The sequence below is a fragment of the Sphaerodactylus townsendi genome, linkage group LG09, assembly GCF_021028975.2.
Source record: "Sphaerodactylus townsendi isolate TG3544 linkage group LG09, MPM_Stown_v2.3, whole genome shotgun sequence".
Taxonomy (NCBI): domain Eukaryota; kingdom Metazoa; phylum Chordata; class Lepidosauria; order Squamata; family Sphaerodactylidae; genus Sphaerodactylus; species Sphaerodactylus townsendi.
The window spans coordinates 69838456-69857976 of record NC_059433.1 but is presented as its reverse complement, the minus strand read 5'-3'; the positions used below and the strand labels follow the sequence as shown (position 1 = coordinate 69857976).

General features: G+C 46.6%; 1 protein-coding gene across 1 annotated transcript in view; it reads right to left on the bottom strand.

The window, feature by feature from the left end:
* ZFAT (zinc finger and AT-hook domain containing) overlaps nt 1-19521 on the bottom strand; it is a 193224-nt gene that overhangs the window by 31453 nt on the left and 142250 nt on the right. The window contains 3 exon segments of the mRNA XM_048508580.1: nt 493-611; nt 10106-10244; nt 19312-19400. Of these exon segments, the coding sequence (XP_048364537.1) occupies nt 493-611; nt 10106-10244; nt 19312-19400 (347 nt within the window).

The window sequence follows — 19521 nt, the reverse complement described above, 5'->3', positions numbered from 1 at the left end:
GACTGTAATAATAAGGCACCAGAGGTATTTAAATTGACTAATTCATGGGTTTTCATACATACATATATAAAATGTTTTTGTGTATTTTTATGTTGTTATGTTGTTAACCATCCTGAGCCTGTCTTTGGACAAGAAAGGGACCGATATAAATGCAATAAAATAAATAGATAAATAATAATAGATAGATAAATAAATAAATAATGTAGATAAATCAGAGTATTGGTTCATTAAGGTCAGAATTGTCTATTCTAATTGGCAGCAGCTCCCCTGGGTCACAGGTGGAGACCTTCCACATCACCTACCACCTGATCCTTGCAACTGGAAATGCCGGGGACTGAAGCTGGGACCTTCTCTGCATGCAACTCAATGGTCCCTCCACTGAGCCATGGCCCCAGCAGCACCTTCTGCAGCAAAATTCTTATTTTATTCCAGCTTTCTCTTTCCCTCCCTCATGCTATACACTTTTCAGATTTCTAAGACTGCTAGTTTTACCTCCCACTTTATCTCCCCGTCCAGCTCTATCAGTTTGAGTCCATGTTTGTTTTTCAGGTGTCTGTTGAATTCCCATTTTGTACCATACACAAAGTCGCAAGCCAGGCACTTAATACCACCTGGGGAGGGAAACAGAAGACAAATAACAAAATTAAGGGACTATAAATATCGATTTTTGTCACCAGCAAGACATCGCAATCCTTTCATTAATATCAAATGAAAACAAAGGAATGTCACGTATGTCACAGCTGGTTTCTATATTGTATTAAGTTTAACAAAACACTGTACACAACTGTAAATTATGTTTTAATGTTTGTTTTAACCTGTTGTGAACCGCCCTGAGCCCTCAGGGGGAGGGCGGTATATAAAACTAATAATAAATAAATAAATAAATAACATTTAGTGCCATTTTGGTTGGCTGTAGTAAAAAGAATTATATGGATCCTGGGTTTTGTTCTGGATTTTGCATGGGTCAAAACAGCTGCCTGTACTTTTTTTTTTAGAAAGTTCCACAGTCATCCCTTTGTATTCATTAATCCCTCCAAACCCCAAACTTATCTTGCCCCACCAAACTCCTTTTGTGCGGGGCTCTTCCAGCTCTCCAGACTGGCTCTGCCATCCCCAAAGTGGATCTCAGCACCACACAAAAGAAAATTATCTATTACAGCACGACAATTACCCCCCCTACACACACACCAAGCAGGATTTTGGTTAAAAAAAATATATATTTTTTGCTTCCTTTTCTCATGACAATTATATTTGGCTGTTATAAAGTCTTAAAGCAGTGTTGGTGAACCTTTTTAAGACCGAGTGCCCAAATTGCAACCCAAACCCCACTTATTTATCGCAAAGTGCCAACTCGGCAATTTAACCTGAATGCTGAGATTTTTGTTTAGAAAAAACGGTTGGCTCCCTCTTCCTCCTCCCCACCCGCTTGAACAGGGGCCAGCCTGCTCTAGCCTCCAGCTAGTCCTGCGTGCACCGCTAAGTGCCTCTCTAGCATCTCTGCCTCCTCTGCCCACATCCCCTCCCCTTGGGCAGTAGCCACCCAGAGCACAGGCACCAGGCCCGCCAGCCGAGTCCTCCCTATTCACCACGGTGCGCGCATATCGTGCTCAGTGACCCAGACCAGCCTAGATGTGTGTGTGTGGGGGGGGGGGGGTGATTTTCTGCCCCCCACATGACGAACTCTGTGTGTGCGTGCCCACAGAGAGGGCTCAAAGTGCCACCTCTGGCACCCTCTGCCATAGGTTCGCCATCACTGTCTTAAAGGGTTCCCTACCCCCCTGGTTTAACTTTTTGTGCTGCTGCAGAAGAAGCCATTGAGTCTTGTAGTGAACTCTCGGGAGAATGGGTCAAGTATGATGATGGGAAATACTGCAGTAAAGCAAAATGTATCCCCAAGTTATTATTTGCCATGAAGTCTTACAGACAGAACAGCATCGGGGGGAAAAGGCTGCCTATAGTAAGAAGCAACTTGATGGTGAAGTTGAGCAAAAGGGGGAAAAGGCACTAAAAATTGTCGTGGCAATCTCCAAAAGGTCCTGTCATTAACAGCCTCACTCAGGTCTTGCAAACTAAAGGCCACGCCTTTCTTTAGCGAACTCACCTATCTCAGGTTGAGTCTCCCTCTTTCCCTGCCGCCTTCAACTTTTTCTAGCGTTATTGTCTTTTCTAGTGAGTCTTCCCCTTCAAGAACAGACACGTAACACTGCATCTGATGGAGCTCGCTTTGGCTTGTGAATGATTGAAACTTATAAAGCGTAATTAAGATCCGTGCCAGCGCCTGAAAGTTGAAAGCTGAAACACAACCGGAAGTTGTATATATTTATCCCTTTCCTATTTTCCATCCGCCGAAGTTCTCTCCTATCCCATCTCATCTGTTAAATAAATGTTAGTTCTGTTGGTTGAACCTGCCTCTGTATTCTTTGGTGCCTTAAAAAGGGGATTTGCTAGAAGTTAAGGAACGGGCTCATTTCACCTTCTGGGGAGCAGGGCTTATAACTCATGCTTTCAATCATCTCACGCTACCATAACAAGCAGCTCAGTTCCCAAGAAAATGTAGGAATTCTGACCAGCTCGGTCAGAGGGTGTTTAGCCTGCCTCAGAGTTAGAAAAGTGAGAGGGCCCATCGCAAAAGCCGTGTTTTGTATACCTGCCAGGGCGAGTTTTACGGCCAAGCTTTCCTACGAGGCAACTTCAGCAACCAGATGGTTGAAATAACTGGTGTGAAATGATCCTCCCCCTGCCAGGTAAAGGTAAAGCAAGTTGTTGAGTCGCACCTGAGTGATGGCACCCTATGAACGTCTACTTCACAGGTGTCAAACTCACGGCCCTCCAGATGTTCATGAACTACAATTCCCATCAGCCCTTGCCAATATAGCCAATGGTCATGTTGGGAGGGACTGATGGGAATTGTAGTTCATGAACATCTGGAGGGCCGCGAGTTTGACATCCATGGCTGGTTTTTAAGGGATGGGCAGGAGTGGTTTGCCATTGCTTGCCTCTGCATAGCAGTCCAGACTTCCTTGGTGGTCTCCCACACAAGGTCTGACCTTGCTTAGCTTCCAAACACTGATGAGACCAAGCTAATCTGGGCTATTCAGATTATATTTCCTTTGGTAGAACAGAACAAACACAAGGTTCCTGTGCTGACACTTATTAATCTTCGAGGATTTCTGAAGTCCCATCTATTTATTATCTTTGCTCCGCTTGCCTCGCACGTCACAGGCCGCCGCCCGGCTTTAAGCCAAACCGAAATGGCGTCTCCATTAAAGGCCTTAATAGGCCCGCTGGCCCAGCAGTCAAGTACCTTTGGCACAGGACAGGACAAAGAGATCGTCAGACCCCGCAACGGAAATGAAATATTCATTCCATGTCACCCACTTAATAAAAACTCAATTAGAAGAGGGACCTTCTGATATTTCTTTTTAAATTAAAATTACTGTAACAATAACAACCCGTTAATTAAAGTTGACCACCTTTGTCACTGCAACTTTAATTAAGGGACAATAAATGGGAAAGTGTGCAATTGAGCTGGCAGCGGAAAACCGGGTGTCAGTTAACTGACATCACAGCCAGAGAAAATTAATTTCTATCCAATTCATTAAATATTTGGGAAATATAGAAGGGGGGGAGGGGGAGGTCACTGAATGACGTACCTTTTCCGCTTCTGACATTAGTGCCAAATCGTACTGAGTACATCTCACATTCTTCTGAAATGCAACCTAAGAGAGAGCCCACGGTATTTCACAAACACTGATTAATATACCCTCGCTCGAAAGCCACTTCTAATTTTAATACTGAAATAATGACGAGGAGGCTCAAATGAGAGAGGGAGAACCGGACAACACAAAGAAAGAGTCCAAACCCCCCCCCCCCCCCCAAATTGCACTGTATAGATATGACTGCTTTGACCTGCATGGGCCAGGCTAGCCTGATCTCAACAGATCTCAGAAGCTATGTAGGGTCAGTCCTGGTTAGTACGTGGATGGGAGACCACCAAGAAAGTCCAGAGTCACTATGAAGAGGCAGGCAATGGCAAAGCACTTCTGTTAATCTCTCGCCTAGAAGAAGAAGAAGAAGAAGAAGAAGAAGAAGAAGAAGAAGAAGAAGAAGAAGAGGAGGAGGAGGAGGAGGAGGAGGAGTTTGGATTTATATCCCACCTTTCTCTCCTGTAAGGAGACTCAAGGTGGCTTACAAGGTCCTTTCCCTTCCTCTTCCCACAACAGACACCTTGTGAGGTAGGTGGGGCTGAGAGAGCTCCAAAGAACTGTGACTAGCCCAAAGTCACCCGGCAGGAATGTAGGAGTGCGCAAACACATCTGGTTCACCAGATAAGCTGCTGCCACTCAGGTGGTGGAGTGGGGAATCAAACCCCGTTCTCCAGATTAGAATCCATCTGCTCTTAACCACTACACCATGCTGGCGGTTGCCGTAAGTTGGCTGCAACTTAGCGGCACTTTGCACACACATGTGCTTGCTATTTGGGAAGGTTTTTGTGACAGATCGGAGGAGACGCAAACTGACCTCCTTTATGTCACAACTTTCTGTCACCATCTCATAGCACCCTTCTAACATAAGTTTTGCCTCTTCTTAGTGAATAGAATTGTTGTACAGAGGAAAGTCTCATGGGCAAGTCACTCTGCTGTAAAATCTCTGCCTGCCCACATTCCTGAGACAAAGACCGATAAGAAACTGGGCCCTTAGGGCAGGTCTCCTGAGGTCAAGATGTACCAGTCTAATTAAGTCGTTTAGTGAAGGTACTGAGAAGAGATAAGGAGAAGGTGTTCAGAGCAGGTGAGGTGGAAATAAGATAAAGATGTTTCAAGCCGCTTTGCCTATACATTTGAGAGCAGGGAGGAACTCACTTCTTCAAGATGTTCAAAGATCAAAGGAAGGAAAATCACCTCCAGAAGTTAGGTTTTTAAATCTGATTTTGAAAGCTACCTTGGACACAGTTGCGGCGCATGACTGATGCTGGTCTTTGAAATTGAAGAAATAAGAAAGGAGTGGGCACCTTTTGTGAGCAAAGGGGCTTCTGTTAGAAACGGCCAAACTTTTAGACCCTTTCCGCACAGCAAATGTAAAGTAGGTTGCAGGCGGGATAAACGTACCCATCATAGCCCCCGGCCATTTGCATAGCTGGGCATCCCGTGGTCAGCGAGCGTGTTGGCCGGGGTGTGCGCCTTCGCACGGAGGCGCTTCCCCCCCACCCCACTTACCTTTCTCTGCTGCGTAGCTACAAAGCCTGGCAGGTGTGGACCTCCACAGCTACACAGCAGAGAGGCGGGGACTGAAGAAAAAGGGAAGTGTGGCCAAGTAGCTCACTTTACCGGGGCAGCCATTAGCTCGGCCGCAGTTTAACTGGAGCACCTTCCTAATGAGGACAGGCTGCAGCGTTTGGGACTCTTTAGTTTGGAGAGGAGACGTCTGAGCGGGGATATGACTGAAGTCTGTAAAATTATGCATGGGGTAGAAAATGTTGACAGAGAGAAATTTTTCCTCTCTTTCTCACAGTACTAGAACCAGGGGGCATATATTGAAAATGCTGGGGGGAAGAATTAGGACTAATAAAAGGAAACACTTCTTCACACAACGTGTGATTGGTGTTTGGAATATGCTGCCACAGGAGGTGGTGATGGCCACTAACCTGGATAGCTTTAAAAGGGGCTTGGACAGATTTATGGAGGAGAAGTCGATCTATGGCTACCAATCTTGATCCTCCTTGATCTTAGATTGCAAATGCCTTAGAAGACCAGGTACTCGGGAGCAACAGACACAGAAGGCCATTGCTTTCACATCCTGCATGTGAGCTCCCAATGGCACCTGGTGGGCCACTGCGAGTAGCAGAGAGCTGGACTAGATAGACTCTGGTCTGATCCAGCTGGCTTGTTCTTATGTTCTTATGTTCTTATGCAACTCACGTTAAAACAAACAAACAAAAATCGCAGATAGTGCGATTCTTGAAAACCCGGGGGGGGGGGAGGGGTAATGTGCAGCGGACTCACGTTATGAGCGGGAACCATGCAAAATTCCCCCCAACATAGTTTTTATACCGTGCTTAGCCTGTGTTTATTGGCCCGTGTGGAAGGAGCTTTAGTGGACCCAGCAATAAAACATGCTCACTTGACCAATCAGATGCTAGGATGCTGAGAGAAGACTACCACCCCCCCGCAAAAAAATAGAATGAGCAAATTGAATAAGTCAGTCATCATGCAATGTAAAGGGGAATGGATACACACGTACTACATAAACGATGCAAAATTGCAGTAAGTATCCACGAGGCTATCACCACAACCACCTGGTATATTTTAACTAATGAGTCAGTTTATAAATGGAAATTTACAATGAATCATGTGTTTTTAACACACTTCATGTATCCATTTCATCATCCAATATTACATCGTATCAGAAATGTGCATAATTTTATATAAACTATTTTCAGTTGTAAGCAATTCAAAGCTTTTTCAGTTACAAAATATTCAAAACTATGAAAATATGAGGTGGGGTTGGTTAACCTTCCAGGTTTTTAGTTAACCTCGTACAGCCTTTCAAGGCCCCTCCTGAAATAAGCAAATATATATTATTTGTTGGACAGGAGAAAAGAGAAGAAGAAGAAGAAGAAGAAGAAGAAGAAGAAGAAGAAGAAGAAGAAGAAGAAGAAGAAGAAGAAGAAGAAGAAGAAGAAGAAGAAGAAGAAGAAGAAGAAGAAGAAGAGGAGGAGGAGGAGGAGGAGGAGGAGGAGGAGGAGGAAGAATTTGGATTTATATCCCCCCTTTCTCTCCTGCAGGAGACTCAAAGGGGCTTACAATCTCTTTGCCCCTCCCCTCTCACAACAAACACCTTGTGAGGTAGGTGGGGCTGAGAGAGTTCCAAAGAACTGTGACTAGCCCAAGGTCACCTAGCAGGAATGTAGGAGTGCAGAAATGCATCTGGTTCAACAGATAAACCTCTGCCATTCAGGTGGAGGAGTGGGGAATCAAACCCGGTTCTCCAGATTAGAATCCACCTGCTCTTAACCACTACGCCATGCTGGCTCTGCAATATTCTTACTATTTACCTATGTCCCAATTTTTAAATAGGTGTTTAATGTCCCCAGAGCTTAACTAGGGCTTGTGGAGGAAGGGAAATCTGCCTGCACGAAAATGTAATGAAAACCATTTCCATGCTCCTTAACTTATTTTTCTCATCAGAAGTTATTGTCCCAGACCCTAAAAAACCCAGAGGATCAGAACGACGAGGTTTCGGGGAGTCAGTCCATAGAACTGCTAATACTTTACACACTTATGTAGTAAGCAAGAATGATTCTTGGTTGGGACTTCTTCAATAGTCAGGGGTACCTTCCTTTTTGGTGGTAAAGGGGCCATCAGGGGAAGAGGTTGAAACTTGCAACAAAGGTTTATATATCTTTGAGGGATCTTCTTTTGCCTTTTAACAAAGACAGAATAATTTGGGAACGGTTTTAGGATTGTCATGCTTGAGAGAATTATGTTTTATTCATCATCTAGTGCCGCGGTGCTGTTCTGGCATCTCTTGTGGAGTAACAAAAAGAGGAATTTTAAAATCCCCACAAGATGCTTTTCAAGAGGAGAAAACATTCTGGATCTCACTATTCAGCGTGGGGATAAAAACTTGGAAAGTCTCAGAAATAATATACAAAAGTCGCCCCCCCCCCTCCCTACCAGCTCAGCATTTTCAAACACAATGCAATCTAATTTAGCTTCCTTTATTTTCCCGCTCGCTTTGTTGTGTCCTGAATGTCGAAATCCATTTCATACTCCACAAGCTATCGGATTGTACTGTCAGGCTGCCAGCCGAACAGCTAAACTTCCCTCGAGAAAGGGGGCACAGTTGCGTTCGGATGCGAGGCTGTTCTGCCAAACTTTTCTTTTACAATCCAGCTCGACTCGAGTCCCGGATAAATTCTTTCCCCTTTCAGTCTTTAGCCCCTTTTATCATCAGTGGCTTTAGAGACAGAAGAGTTAGCCAGATGGGGCTTAAAAGATGACTGACTTTCTCATGGTTAGCATTTCATGCGGGACGGACTTTGCCTGCGTTCCGCGGAACTCGTTTCTGAGAAACACCCACTGAATTGGGAAGCTCAAGGAATAAAGGAGCAGAGGAGCGGGGCCTGATCGAAGGTGAACACGCACATGAATACCCATGAAGCTGCCTTAAACCGAATCAGACCACTGACCCATCACATCAGTACTGTCTATGTAGATGGGCAGCTGCCCCCCGGGCCCCCCAGGCTGAGGTCTTTCTCTCAGCGTTGTCTATTCAGACTGGCATCTTTAACAATATGCATGTGTAAGGTGGACCCCCAAAAGGTGATTTTAAAGGCCTCTCTGCTGAAGCTAAAACCTTCAGAGTTAACAGCTCTGAAAACAGTTGTTTTTTCTGTAAAGCATCGTTTTTGCAAACGTGCTAAGATGCATGTAGCCCTGACCGCAGACTGATTGCTCCACCAAGACCAAGATAAGCTATATTCTGTACCCAAGAAGTACTTGCCAAAACCACCAAGGTTTCTCTGAGAAATATGCCTTGGTGTTATGTCCTTGTGATTCTCAGAAAAGCAACCTGCCTCCCTTTCCTGACGCCCTCCCCAGGGAGCTTTGCTTCATGGTTATCTATGACATGCAACTATCTCAATAGATAGCTTCAGCCAACAAACTGGTCGTCAACCACATATACCGGAACGCATCCAAATTTAGACAAGACATAGACAGGAGGAAGGAGGAGGTGAAATACTAATTAGCCAATCATTAATCCAATGCTGCTTGTTGACGTATCATTATAAAAATGAACGTATTGCCTGCAAGAGCCGTCCTGGACCCAGTTAAGCTTAACTGTTAAGAGCTCTGGTAATAAACTTTCACTGATTTTTCAACCATTTGCCTTTTTGCAACTGAATCGCGTGGTCTTGTGACTGATACTCAAGGGGCAGAGTTGTCACATGAATCTAAAGTTAGTTTTCAATCAAAGATGGGGAGCAGCAGCAGCAGCAGGCCATTGCTTCCACATCCTGCATGTGAGCTCCCAAAGGCATCCGGTGGGCCACTGCGAGTGGCAGAGTGCTGGAGTAGATGGACTCTGGTCTGATCCAGCAGGGTCCTTCTTGTGTTCTTATGGCAGTAGACCAGTGATGGCGAACCTTTTTGAGACCGAGTGCCCAAATTGCAACTCAAAACCCACTTATTTGTCGCAAAGTACCAACACAGCAATGTAACCCGAATACTGAGGTTTTTGTTTAGAAAAAACGGTTGGCTCCAAGGCATGCGTTACTCGGGAGTAAGCTTGGTGGTAATCGGTGACTTTGCTTTGAAGCAACCGTGCGACTCTTCGAATGGGTGAATCACGACCCTAGGAGGGCTTACTCTGAAGCAAGCCCCATTGCCAGCAACTGAGCTTACTCCCAGGTAAAGGATTGCACTTTAGTTCTTCGCATGAAAATCAGTGGGGTTTAACAGCGCTTAACAGGGTTACCTACACTGCTTCCCCAAAACTAGGTCTTAGGTTTAATGCTAATATTCAAGCCCAGAGACCCAGGCCAGCCTAGATGTGTGTGGGGGGGGAGGACTCTATTTGCACGTGCCCACAGAGAGGGCTCTGAGTGCCACCTCTGGCACCCTCGCCATAGGTTCGCCACCACTGCAGTAGACCCTGCCAGAAGTCCTGGGCCCTGGCAACTGCCCAACATCAGGAGCAGCAGTGGCGTAGGAGGTTAAGAGCTCGTGTATCTAATCTGGAGGAACCGGGTTTGATTCCCCGCTCTGCTGCCTGAGCTGTGGAGACTTATCTGGGGAATTCAGATTAGCCTGTACACTCCCACACACGCCAGCTGGGTGACCTTGGGCTAGTCACAGCTCTACGGAGCTCTCTCAGCCCCACCTACCTCACAGAGTGTTTGTTGTGAGGGGGAAGGGCAAGGAGATTGTAAGCCCCTTTGAGTCTCCTACAGGAGAGAAAGGGGGAATATAAATCCAAACTCTTCTTCTTCTATGTCCTTCCCACTGCTGAAAAAGCTACTAGTGCTGCAGCAACTTCCTTTGCAAGAGAAATAAATATCAGAGTTCATCGAGGGGTGTTTACATGATGTTTTCAAACAAACCTTGTTGGAGAAGAGCTTCAGCGGCGAATTCGCCAGAACCTGCATTGACATATTCCTTGTCGGGATGTTTCCGGTTGTAATGCCTCTTCAGGGAACCAGAGATATTGCAAGAATAATGGCAGTGAGCGCACCGGAAAGGCTGGAGAAGGGGAAAAAGGAAAGGAGTGAGCCATTCTCCTTCTACTCGGCACCCAAGCTAAAACGAACAACGGCACAAACCTCTGGCCGGGTCATAGTTGATCTGATTTAGACCCCTCCTGACCTGGACGTTAACAAGCTCATTTGTTCAATCACATCATCCTTTCAAAAGCAATACATGCTGTCCTGTCTCTCTACAAACTCATTAGTCCCAGTTTTATTACCTGTTTACGCCCGGCAAAGTTTTATACAATAAGAAGAACCAAAAAGAAAAGACTGAGAAAAAAACCAACAGCGCCGCATTTGCGCCACACAGTACAGCAAACTATTTATTTGCCACGGCTGCTCGAATTCTGGACTCCTCCATAAAAAGATGGATTGTTTGGCAAGGCAGCGCCCCTTGCTCTAAAGTCACAAAAACAACTGGGGGATTTTTAGGGACTTTGCAAAATTACAAGGCAATATAATTAATGCTCTGTACTAATGTAGTGGCCTGCATTTTTCTACAGAGGGGGAGATAAACAGAGATTATGCCTTATTTAAACATGACCACTAAAAGAGATGAATTGGGTACTGGCGTGGGGGTGGGGGGGGATGTCCAGTGACCCAGGTCACCTATAAGGCCCTGTTTTTTCCATGAAGAACCCTGAGGCTCAGAAACCCCTCTATCCGCTTGTCGAACAGACGTTCTAAAACTTCAGCGCTAGTCCAGCTAAAATTAATTTTTACAAAGTGTAAGATTCAATCACTTCAGAAAAAAAACAATCAGTACAGATGTCCTACTAACTCCCCGTTGGAGGCCTCAAATAAACCCATGTAAATAGGTTTGCTGACTAGAATACTGAGCACAACAATGCAATAGTGTTTCTGAGACACAGCTCAGGCGCCGCCGAGGGCCTTGCAAATCCTCCTCCCGTTCACTTGCCCGGCAATGATGTTAGGTCGCTGTTCTATCCGACAGGGGAACTGAGGCTGAAAGATAATGGCATTCCTGATGAGGTCATGGAACGAGGAAGGACTACAAATCAGGCCTTTTAGGCCCTGCTTCAAAACGACGGTTAAGCCGCCATGAAAAATCCACCCACGATGATTGTGGAGCTGGAGATTCACCACTTCGGACTGAAAACTAGCTGGCTGTTTTTCTCTCTCTCTGTGTTATATGCTGTTAATTTCCTTCTGACCAGAGATGACCCTATGAATTAAGGACTGTCAATTTCCTATCATTGATAGCCTTGCCTGCTGTCGTAGTTAAGAGCAGTGGACTCTAATCTGGAGAACCGGGTTGAACTCCCACTTCTCCACAGGAAGCCTGCTGGGTGACCTCGGGCTTCTCACAGTTTTTTCAGAACTCCCTCAGCCCCACCTACCTCACAAGGTGTCTTTTGTGGGGAGAGGAAGGGAAAGGAGCTTGTAAGCTTCCTTGAGAGATTACTGTGGTCCTATATCATCTACACTGGCTGCCCATCGAGTTCCGGGCCATCTTCAAAGTATTGATCTTGACCGGGGGTCTGCAACCTGTGGCTCTCCAGATGTTCATGGACTACAATTCCCATCAGCCCCTGCCAGCATGGCCAATTACAGACCCCTGGTCTTGACCTTTAAGGCCTTTAGCAGCACTGGGCCTACATATCTGAGGGACTGCATCTCTCCGTAATGCCCCGCTAGGGCCCTCTGTTCTTTGGAGGAGTGATTGCTGGAAATCCCTGGCCCAAAAAAGATCCGGCTGGCCTCTATAAGGGCCAGGGCTTTTACAGGGCTTTGAGACTTCCTTATGGTTAAGAAAAGCGGGCATCTGCTTGCTTTCACATGTCTTCTGCAAAACTCCCCCCAAATTCCCATTTAATTTCATAACCCACAATATATCAAAACCATGATGGGGAAAGTTGTGCTGTGGAAGGGATATCCGTGTGTGGTCTAACCAGAGCAATAAACGGAATTATTGAAATGAAACAATCCATTGGCATACATAAAATCTTTAAATAATTTGTGTCAGGAGCAGTTGAGATGTATTACAACTGCAGCTGGAATTCTTTGTGCAGAAGAAAAATCCCACAACTGAGGAACGGGAAAATAAAATGACACGAATATGAAATCATGACTGGATTAACTCGAAATGTAGGAAATTAAGGGAGGAAAAGGCAAAGACACGACCATTTAATTGAAAAATGGTGACCGTATAAATTGCTAAAATAATGAAGGATACATTTCAGCTGGTGTTAATCATGTAGTTAATCTTTACAAAATGGCTTCAATGCATAGTATGGTTAACAGAGTACTAGTATGTGTTTGCTAACAATAATAATAGCAATAAAATAATAATAAAACTGTAGATCAGCTGCTGCAAAAAAATTGCCCAGACCGAGTACAAACAGAAGTACAACACAATGGCCAAGATAAGAACATAAGAACATAAGAACAAGCCAGCTGGATCAGACCAGAGTCCATCTAGTCCAGCACTCTGCTACTCGCAGCGGCCCACCAGTGCCTTTGGGAGCTCACATGCAGGATGTGAAAGCCTTCTGCGGCTGTTGCTCCCGATCACCTGGTCTGTTAAGGCATTTGCAATCTCAGATCAAAGAGGATCAAGATTGGTAGCCATAAATCGACTTCTCCTCCATAAATCTGTCCAAGCCCCTTTTAAAGCTATCCAGGTTAGTGGCCATCACCACCTCCTGTGGCAGCATATTCCAAACACCAATCACACGTTGCTTGAAGAAGTGTTTCCCTTTATTAGTCCTAATTCTTCCCCCCAGCATTTTCAATGAATGCCCCGTGGTTCTAGTATTGTGAGAAAGAGAGAAAAATTTCTCTCTGTCAACATTTTCTACCCCATGCATAATCAAAGATGATTGACTGGAATTTAGGCAAGGAATTTAGATGATTGACTGGAATTTAGGCAAGAATTACAACATAAGGACAGCTAAAAACTGATGGGTACATTGTCCAGAGAAAGTCACAGAAAATGAGAAGGTCTTGTGGGATTTTTGAATCCAGACAAAGCGTTGGCACATAATACAGTGGACATCACAGTTATCAAGAACAAGAAAGTGACCATCGTTGACACAGCAATACTTGATGACAGGAGGGTCATTGAAAAAGAACATGAGAAGGCCACTAAATATCACGATTTGAAAATCAGTACGCAGCAACTATGGTACAGACAAGCTGAGGTCATCCCAGTGGTAATCGGCACCCTGGGTACCATTCAGAAAACACTCGGGCGGCACTTGAAACATCTTCCAATTGACAAAAATCAGCATCTGTCAGATTCGGAAGGCAGCCCTGCTGGGATCCGCACGAATACTACGCCGATACATTACAACGTCCAAGGCCTCTGGGAGAGACTCAAATCGTAATGAAAGGCCAGCAGCCAGCTAAAGAACTGGCGGCTGTGATATTAAACAGAATTAAATAATAATGTCACAGCAAGCATTTCTTACTAGTGGTGGAGGATTTTTTTTTAATTGGACTCTAGAATGAAATTCCTACACAACAAAAGATCCACATTCATTCCAGTTGAAGGGTTTTACTCAGGGAAAGTTCCCAGTGGATCGTTCCCCAGTCCAGAGTCGGGTGGACATGCCCCACCACCCCTGTCTAGGCGACGGACTGATTTATGTCCGCCCGTGGAGACTTATGGATCCAATTGGTTTCCTGAATGCTCTGCGGGAACCTGAACCTGCCGGCACACTCGTTGAGCAGGTGGCAGATTGGAATTCCCGTCTTGCCGATGCCATCGAAATAGTTGCTCCCCGGCGACCTCTGCGTCCACGTTCTCGGCTGGCCCCCTGGTATACCGAGGAGCTACGCCAGATGAAACGAGAACTCAGACGTCTAGAGCGGAAGTGGAGGAAGTCTCGTGACGGAGCGGCGCGAACATCTTATAGGACGTTTATGAAGGCCTATGAGTTGGCGATGAAGGAGGCGAAGAGAGCTTTCTCCTCCTCCTCTCGCTCTGGCGAAGCCTTCGCCCGGCACAATTGTTCCGTGATGATTCGGTTCCTTGACCTCTCTACCTCAGGGGTCCACAAATGATCAATTGGCTATTAGCTGTGAGGCATTTATGAGCTTTTTCGCAGATAAAGTCACGTCAGCCCGCCAGGACCTTCCCCGCCACTTTGACTACAATTAGTGAACTGGAGGCTCCCTTGTCGCCTTCTGGCCCTTTGTTTGGCCCAGTTTGCCCTGCTCTCTGAAGCCGCTGTTGACAGGGCCCTGGCTGCTGTTAGACCTACTACCTGTCCTCTGGATCCGTGCTCCTCCTGGCTTGTTAAAGTTTGCCGGAGGAGCTACGACCCCACCTGTTGAATATTATCAATGGCTCCCTTGAGCAAGGAGTCTTTTCCTGGTGGGTTGAAGGAGGCAGTGGTCCGCCCACTCTTAAAAAGACCATCATTAGATCCAGGAGATCTGCCAATTGACCGCCTGCCTCGAATCTTTCGCTTCTGGGGAAGGTAATTGAGAGAGTGGTGTTGAGCAGCTTCAGGGTTTCCTGGAGGACACATTGGCTTTTGACCCTTCCAGTCCGGCTTCCGTGCTGGGCATGGGACGGAGACCGCTCGTCGCCACAGATACGCCCCGTGATGCAGCTTGACCGAGGGCGGATCGGGCGCTGCTGGTATTATTAGATCTTACTGCAGCGTTTGATGTGGTCGATCACGCACCTTTTGACCCACCGCCTGGCCGCCTCGAGTGCGGGCACTGTCCTTCAATGGATTGTCTCAAGCCCGGACCGAGTCAGCAAGTGTGGTGTGGGGATCAGGCCTCCGGCGGTGCCCGCTTCATTGCGGTGTGCCCCAGGGTGCCTCCTCCTATCCCCACTGTTATTTAATATCTATATGCACCCTTGCTCAGTTGGTACGGGAGCTTTGGGCTGATCTGTCACCAGTATGCTGGATGACACTCAGCTCATTCTGTTGATGGAGAGGAGCGGCCGCCGCCTCCTGCAGCTCTGCAGCATTGTTTGGAGGCGTTGCTGGTTGGTTGCGCACAGAGCAGGTTAAAACTAAACCCATCAAAGACGGAGATCCTCTGGCTAGGGCGCCAGGGGGAGGTTGGGGATTTTCAGCCGCCAGTGTGGGAGGGGGCCCTCATTGGCACCGCCCCTCCGTTTCAAGAGCCTGGGGGTCCACCTGGGATTAGTCTCTTTCAATGGAGACCCAGGTGGCCCATACAACCCAGGTTGCGCTTTTCCACCTCCGCCAGGGCTCGACGGCTGGCCCCTTCCTTTCCCAAGCGGACCTGGCCACTGTGATCCACGCAACGGTCACCTCCAGGCTAGACTATTGTAATTCGCTTCTATGCTGGCCTGCTCCTTGCGCCTGATTCGAAGTTAAAGCTGGTCCAGCATGCGGCGCTGCTTACTTACAGGAGGTGCCTACCGTGACCATATATTCAGCTTCTGTACTCCGCCAGCTGCACTGGCTTCCAGTGGAATTCCGAATCATCCACAAGGTATGGGTGTTAACCTTTAAGGCCTTGCTGCCTGGGACCCCCTCGTGCATCTCGCGGTAGACTGCTCTTTACTCCCCATAATGTCTTGGCTACACGGGCCTCTGGGCAAGCTCAGCAGAGGCCAATTTGCTGGTGGTTCCCAGCCCCTCAATGACACGGCTGAGTTTTTTCACCTCGGGCTGGCCAGGGCTTTTACCGCCCTGGCTCCCTTGCCTGGTGGGAACACTTCCTTCCTCCAAAGCTGTCCTGGGCTCCTGCGGGATCTTGAGAGTTCCTGCAGGGCCTGTAAGACCGAAAGTTGTTCCCACCGGGCTTTGGGAGGCCAGCTGTTGAGGGTGAGCCTCTTTGTCTTTCCCTTTAACATCTTTGGGAGCTTTCGTAATTAGATCTACCGCCTCTCCTTGGGAGAGAGGGTTTTATTGTTAGTTTTAAATCCTGGACGCCAAGTGGAATGCTGTAGTTTCATGTTTTAAATATGTATATTTATATTGATTATTTATTGTTATTATTGTTTCTGGAATATTATTTTGTTGTTCACCGCCCAGAGCCCTCAGGGGATGGGGCGGTATACAAATGTAATTATAAATAAATAAATAAATAAATAAATATACTCCCCCCTTCTTATATTATATTCCCCCTTATATTTCTCCCACTCTTAAGTTTCACTGCCATTGAGAATAAACGTGATTCTTCATCTGCTACATGAACGACACAAGTTGTGTCTGGCAGCGAAATTGCTTTATCATTTTACAATGTTCTCTGCCAGGAGAGCCCTTGAGAGTTAGATGAGTCAAAAATCCATATTAATAAATTGCTGCCAAGCCACCCGGTGAGGACAGAGCCCAGACCCGCCCCTTTTGGAATGTGAAGCCATAGCTTTCCCCACGACCAATGGGAATCCAAATAACAGCAGGAACTCTTGCGGAGCCTGATGCCTCTCTTGTAAGCCTTCTGATTGTTGGGGAAGAGCATGAGGCCTCTGCATAGAATGTGTCATGGGAGTTTTGTGCCTTCTAGATGAACACTGGTTTTTTTCTTGGTCTCACTTTTCCATGTGCAAGCCGGCAGGCAAAGCCAATGCCTTGTTTTCATTTATGTACCGTGCCTGCCAGATGTATTCCATTTCAATTTCAACAAATGCTTTAATTAGCTCGCGGAAACACAGTGGGGGGCCATGACACACAGTGTTTCTAAAGGCCACCCTATAGCCAGCATGGTGTTGTGATTAAGAGCAGGTGGACTCTAATCTAAAGAACTGAGTTTAATTCCCCATTCCTACACATTAGTGGCAGACTCTTATCTGCTGAACCAGATTTGTTTCCCCACTCCTATATTCTGGCTGAGTGATCTTGGGGTAGTCACAGTTCTCTTCGAACTCTCTCAGCCCTACATACCTCACAAAGTGCTTGTCATGGGGAGAGGAACGGAAAGGTGTTTGTAAGCCCCTCTGAGTTTCCTTACAGGAGAAAACGGGGAGTATAAATCAAGGTGACCAGACGTCCCGCTTTTGGCGGGACAGTCCCGCCTTAAACCAATTTGTCCCGTGTCCCGCGGGTTTTTTGAACCGCCCGATTTTTGGAAGGCTGCCGCACTGCCTGTCACAGGGCAGAAAACAGGGGAGTGCCCCAGAGGGCAGTGCGGCAGCCTCCCGCGCACGTGGCCACAGGAGCGCACTGCCTCCTGGGGTGCTCCCCGGTTTCCAAAACGAGAGTGCCCCAGAAGGCAGTGCACTCCTGCGGCTGTGCACGCGCATGCGCGCGCGCACACGGCCACCCACCCGGGTCCCGCTTTACAAAAGTGACAATCTGGTCACCTTAGTATAAATCCAGGCTCTTCTCTTCTTCTTGGTTAAGCCCAATTTAATATCACGTATACCGTGCTTAACATGATCCTCACCCTGCAACTTCAAGCTCAGTTTGCAGTTCTTATGTTCATCAACTCACAGTACTCTCAAATGCCCACACAATGACAACATGGCAGCTCACAGATTTCTTGCGCGTGTATTTCTAGCCAGCTACTAATTTCTACTTGTGACCAGTCTTTTGGGCCAAGCTTGCCCTCATAACACACAAATGACAAGAAGACCAATTATAACACAACAATCTGTCCATAAAAGCTGTGATAGCAACTCCCAATCAAAACAGAGCACAAAGGCCCCTTCCGCACATGCAGAATAATGCACTTTCAATCCACTTTCAGTGTACTTTGCAGCTGGATTTTACTGTGCAAAATAGCAAAATCCACTTGCAAACAAGTGTGAAAGTGGATTGAAAGTGGATTATTCTGCATGTGTGGTAGGGGCCAAAAAGTGCCAAAAAAAAAAATCCTGAACTTGACAATTTGATAGATAAGGAGGGACCACTCTGCATTTCCAGTAGAAACCCATTCCAGAATGTTGGAATTTTCTGGAATGGACCAAATGGACCGACATCACACACACTTGCCACAATGATACCGATTGCTTGAACAGTGCATGGGTACAAACTAATGGAATTGTTTCTTTTCAAGAACAAGGTCCTCAAAGAAGCTTACAATGTTGGGTCGGATACAGGCGACAGTGGTAATTTCCACCAATTCCCCTTTCCTGCCAGAAACCAGACCCCCAAGGCAAAGCTACAGGTCCCCTGTACCCAGTGGTGGGATCCAAACATTTTAATAACAGGCTCCGATGGTGGTGGGATTCAAACAGTGGCGCCGCCGCACACACGCACCTCCAGTCCTTATTGGGCAGGGAGGTTGCTTTAGTAACCCCTTCTCGGCACTCAGAAAAAATTAATAACCGGTTGGATCCCACCTCTGCCTGTACCCCAGGAACAGTGTGATATAGAGATCAGGGAGCTGCCATGGTGGATGGGGGAAGAAAATTCCACTCTGCCATCGAAAAATTTAATCTGGAGTCAACCCAATTTGGCTCCCACCCCCCACCCCCCAAGAGGTGGGACCCAGCAAGTTCTCACCAGTTCCTGAGAGTGGGTTACTAATTATTTGTGTGTGCCGAGAGGGGGTTACTAATTGGGTCTGCTTTTCCGTTAGAAATTCCACTAGGTCCAACAATCATAAAGTCGTTGTTTCCTAAGTGGCTGGTTAGTGAAGGTAGAAAATGTGATAATTCTCCCTGTTGGGCTGTTTCAAAAACATGTTTTAGTAATATGGTAAAATTCCTTGTTTAAGGAAAGTATCCTTCTTTTGATTTCTAGAATCAAAATTAAGTATTTGAAAGTATTAAGTATTTGACAGGCAGTCAATTGGAGGAGAAGTAGTTGTTTCTGTTGGCAGTAGACGATAGGACTTCCTATAATGAGTTTAAATTATGGACAGAAAGATACCAGCTGGAAATTAGGAACTTTGTTTTTTACAGTAACAGAGAAATTATTAATGCCCCGCCCCTGGAATGCCCGCCCACACCCCCGTCGTGCCCCACCCAGCCCCATTGGCGCTATGCCACTGTTTGAATCCCACCACCATGGGAACCTGTTACTAAAATTTTTGGATCCCACCACTGCCCCCCCCCCCTCCCCAACCAACCTCTACAAATTCCAAATAAATTAGCTTCCGTTGATAGATCCGGAATGGCAGAGGCTTTGACGGAACAGGGTCAGTGGGCATCTTCTTACCTTGAAAGAAGCGTGCTGCTCCATGTGCCGTAGAAGCTGCGGCTTTTGGGCAGCGGTGTAATCACACTCCGTGCACTTGAACTGTTTACCTGAAACAGAAAACCGAGCAAATTCAGATGCAAATGGTCGCTGGACAGAGAAGAACGATGGGGTAAGAAGCACAGGCTGTGGATGAGGACACTCCGTCCTACGTTTACAGCCAACTGGCTG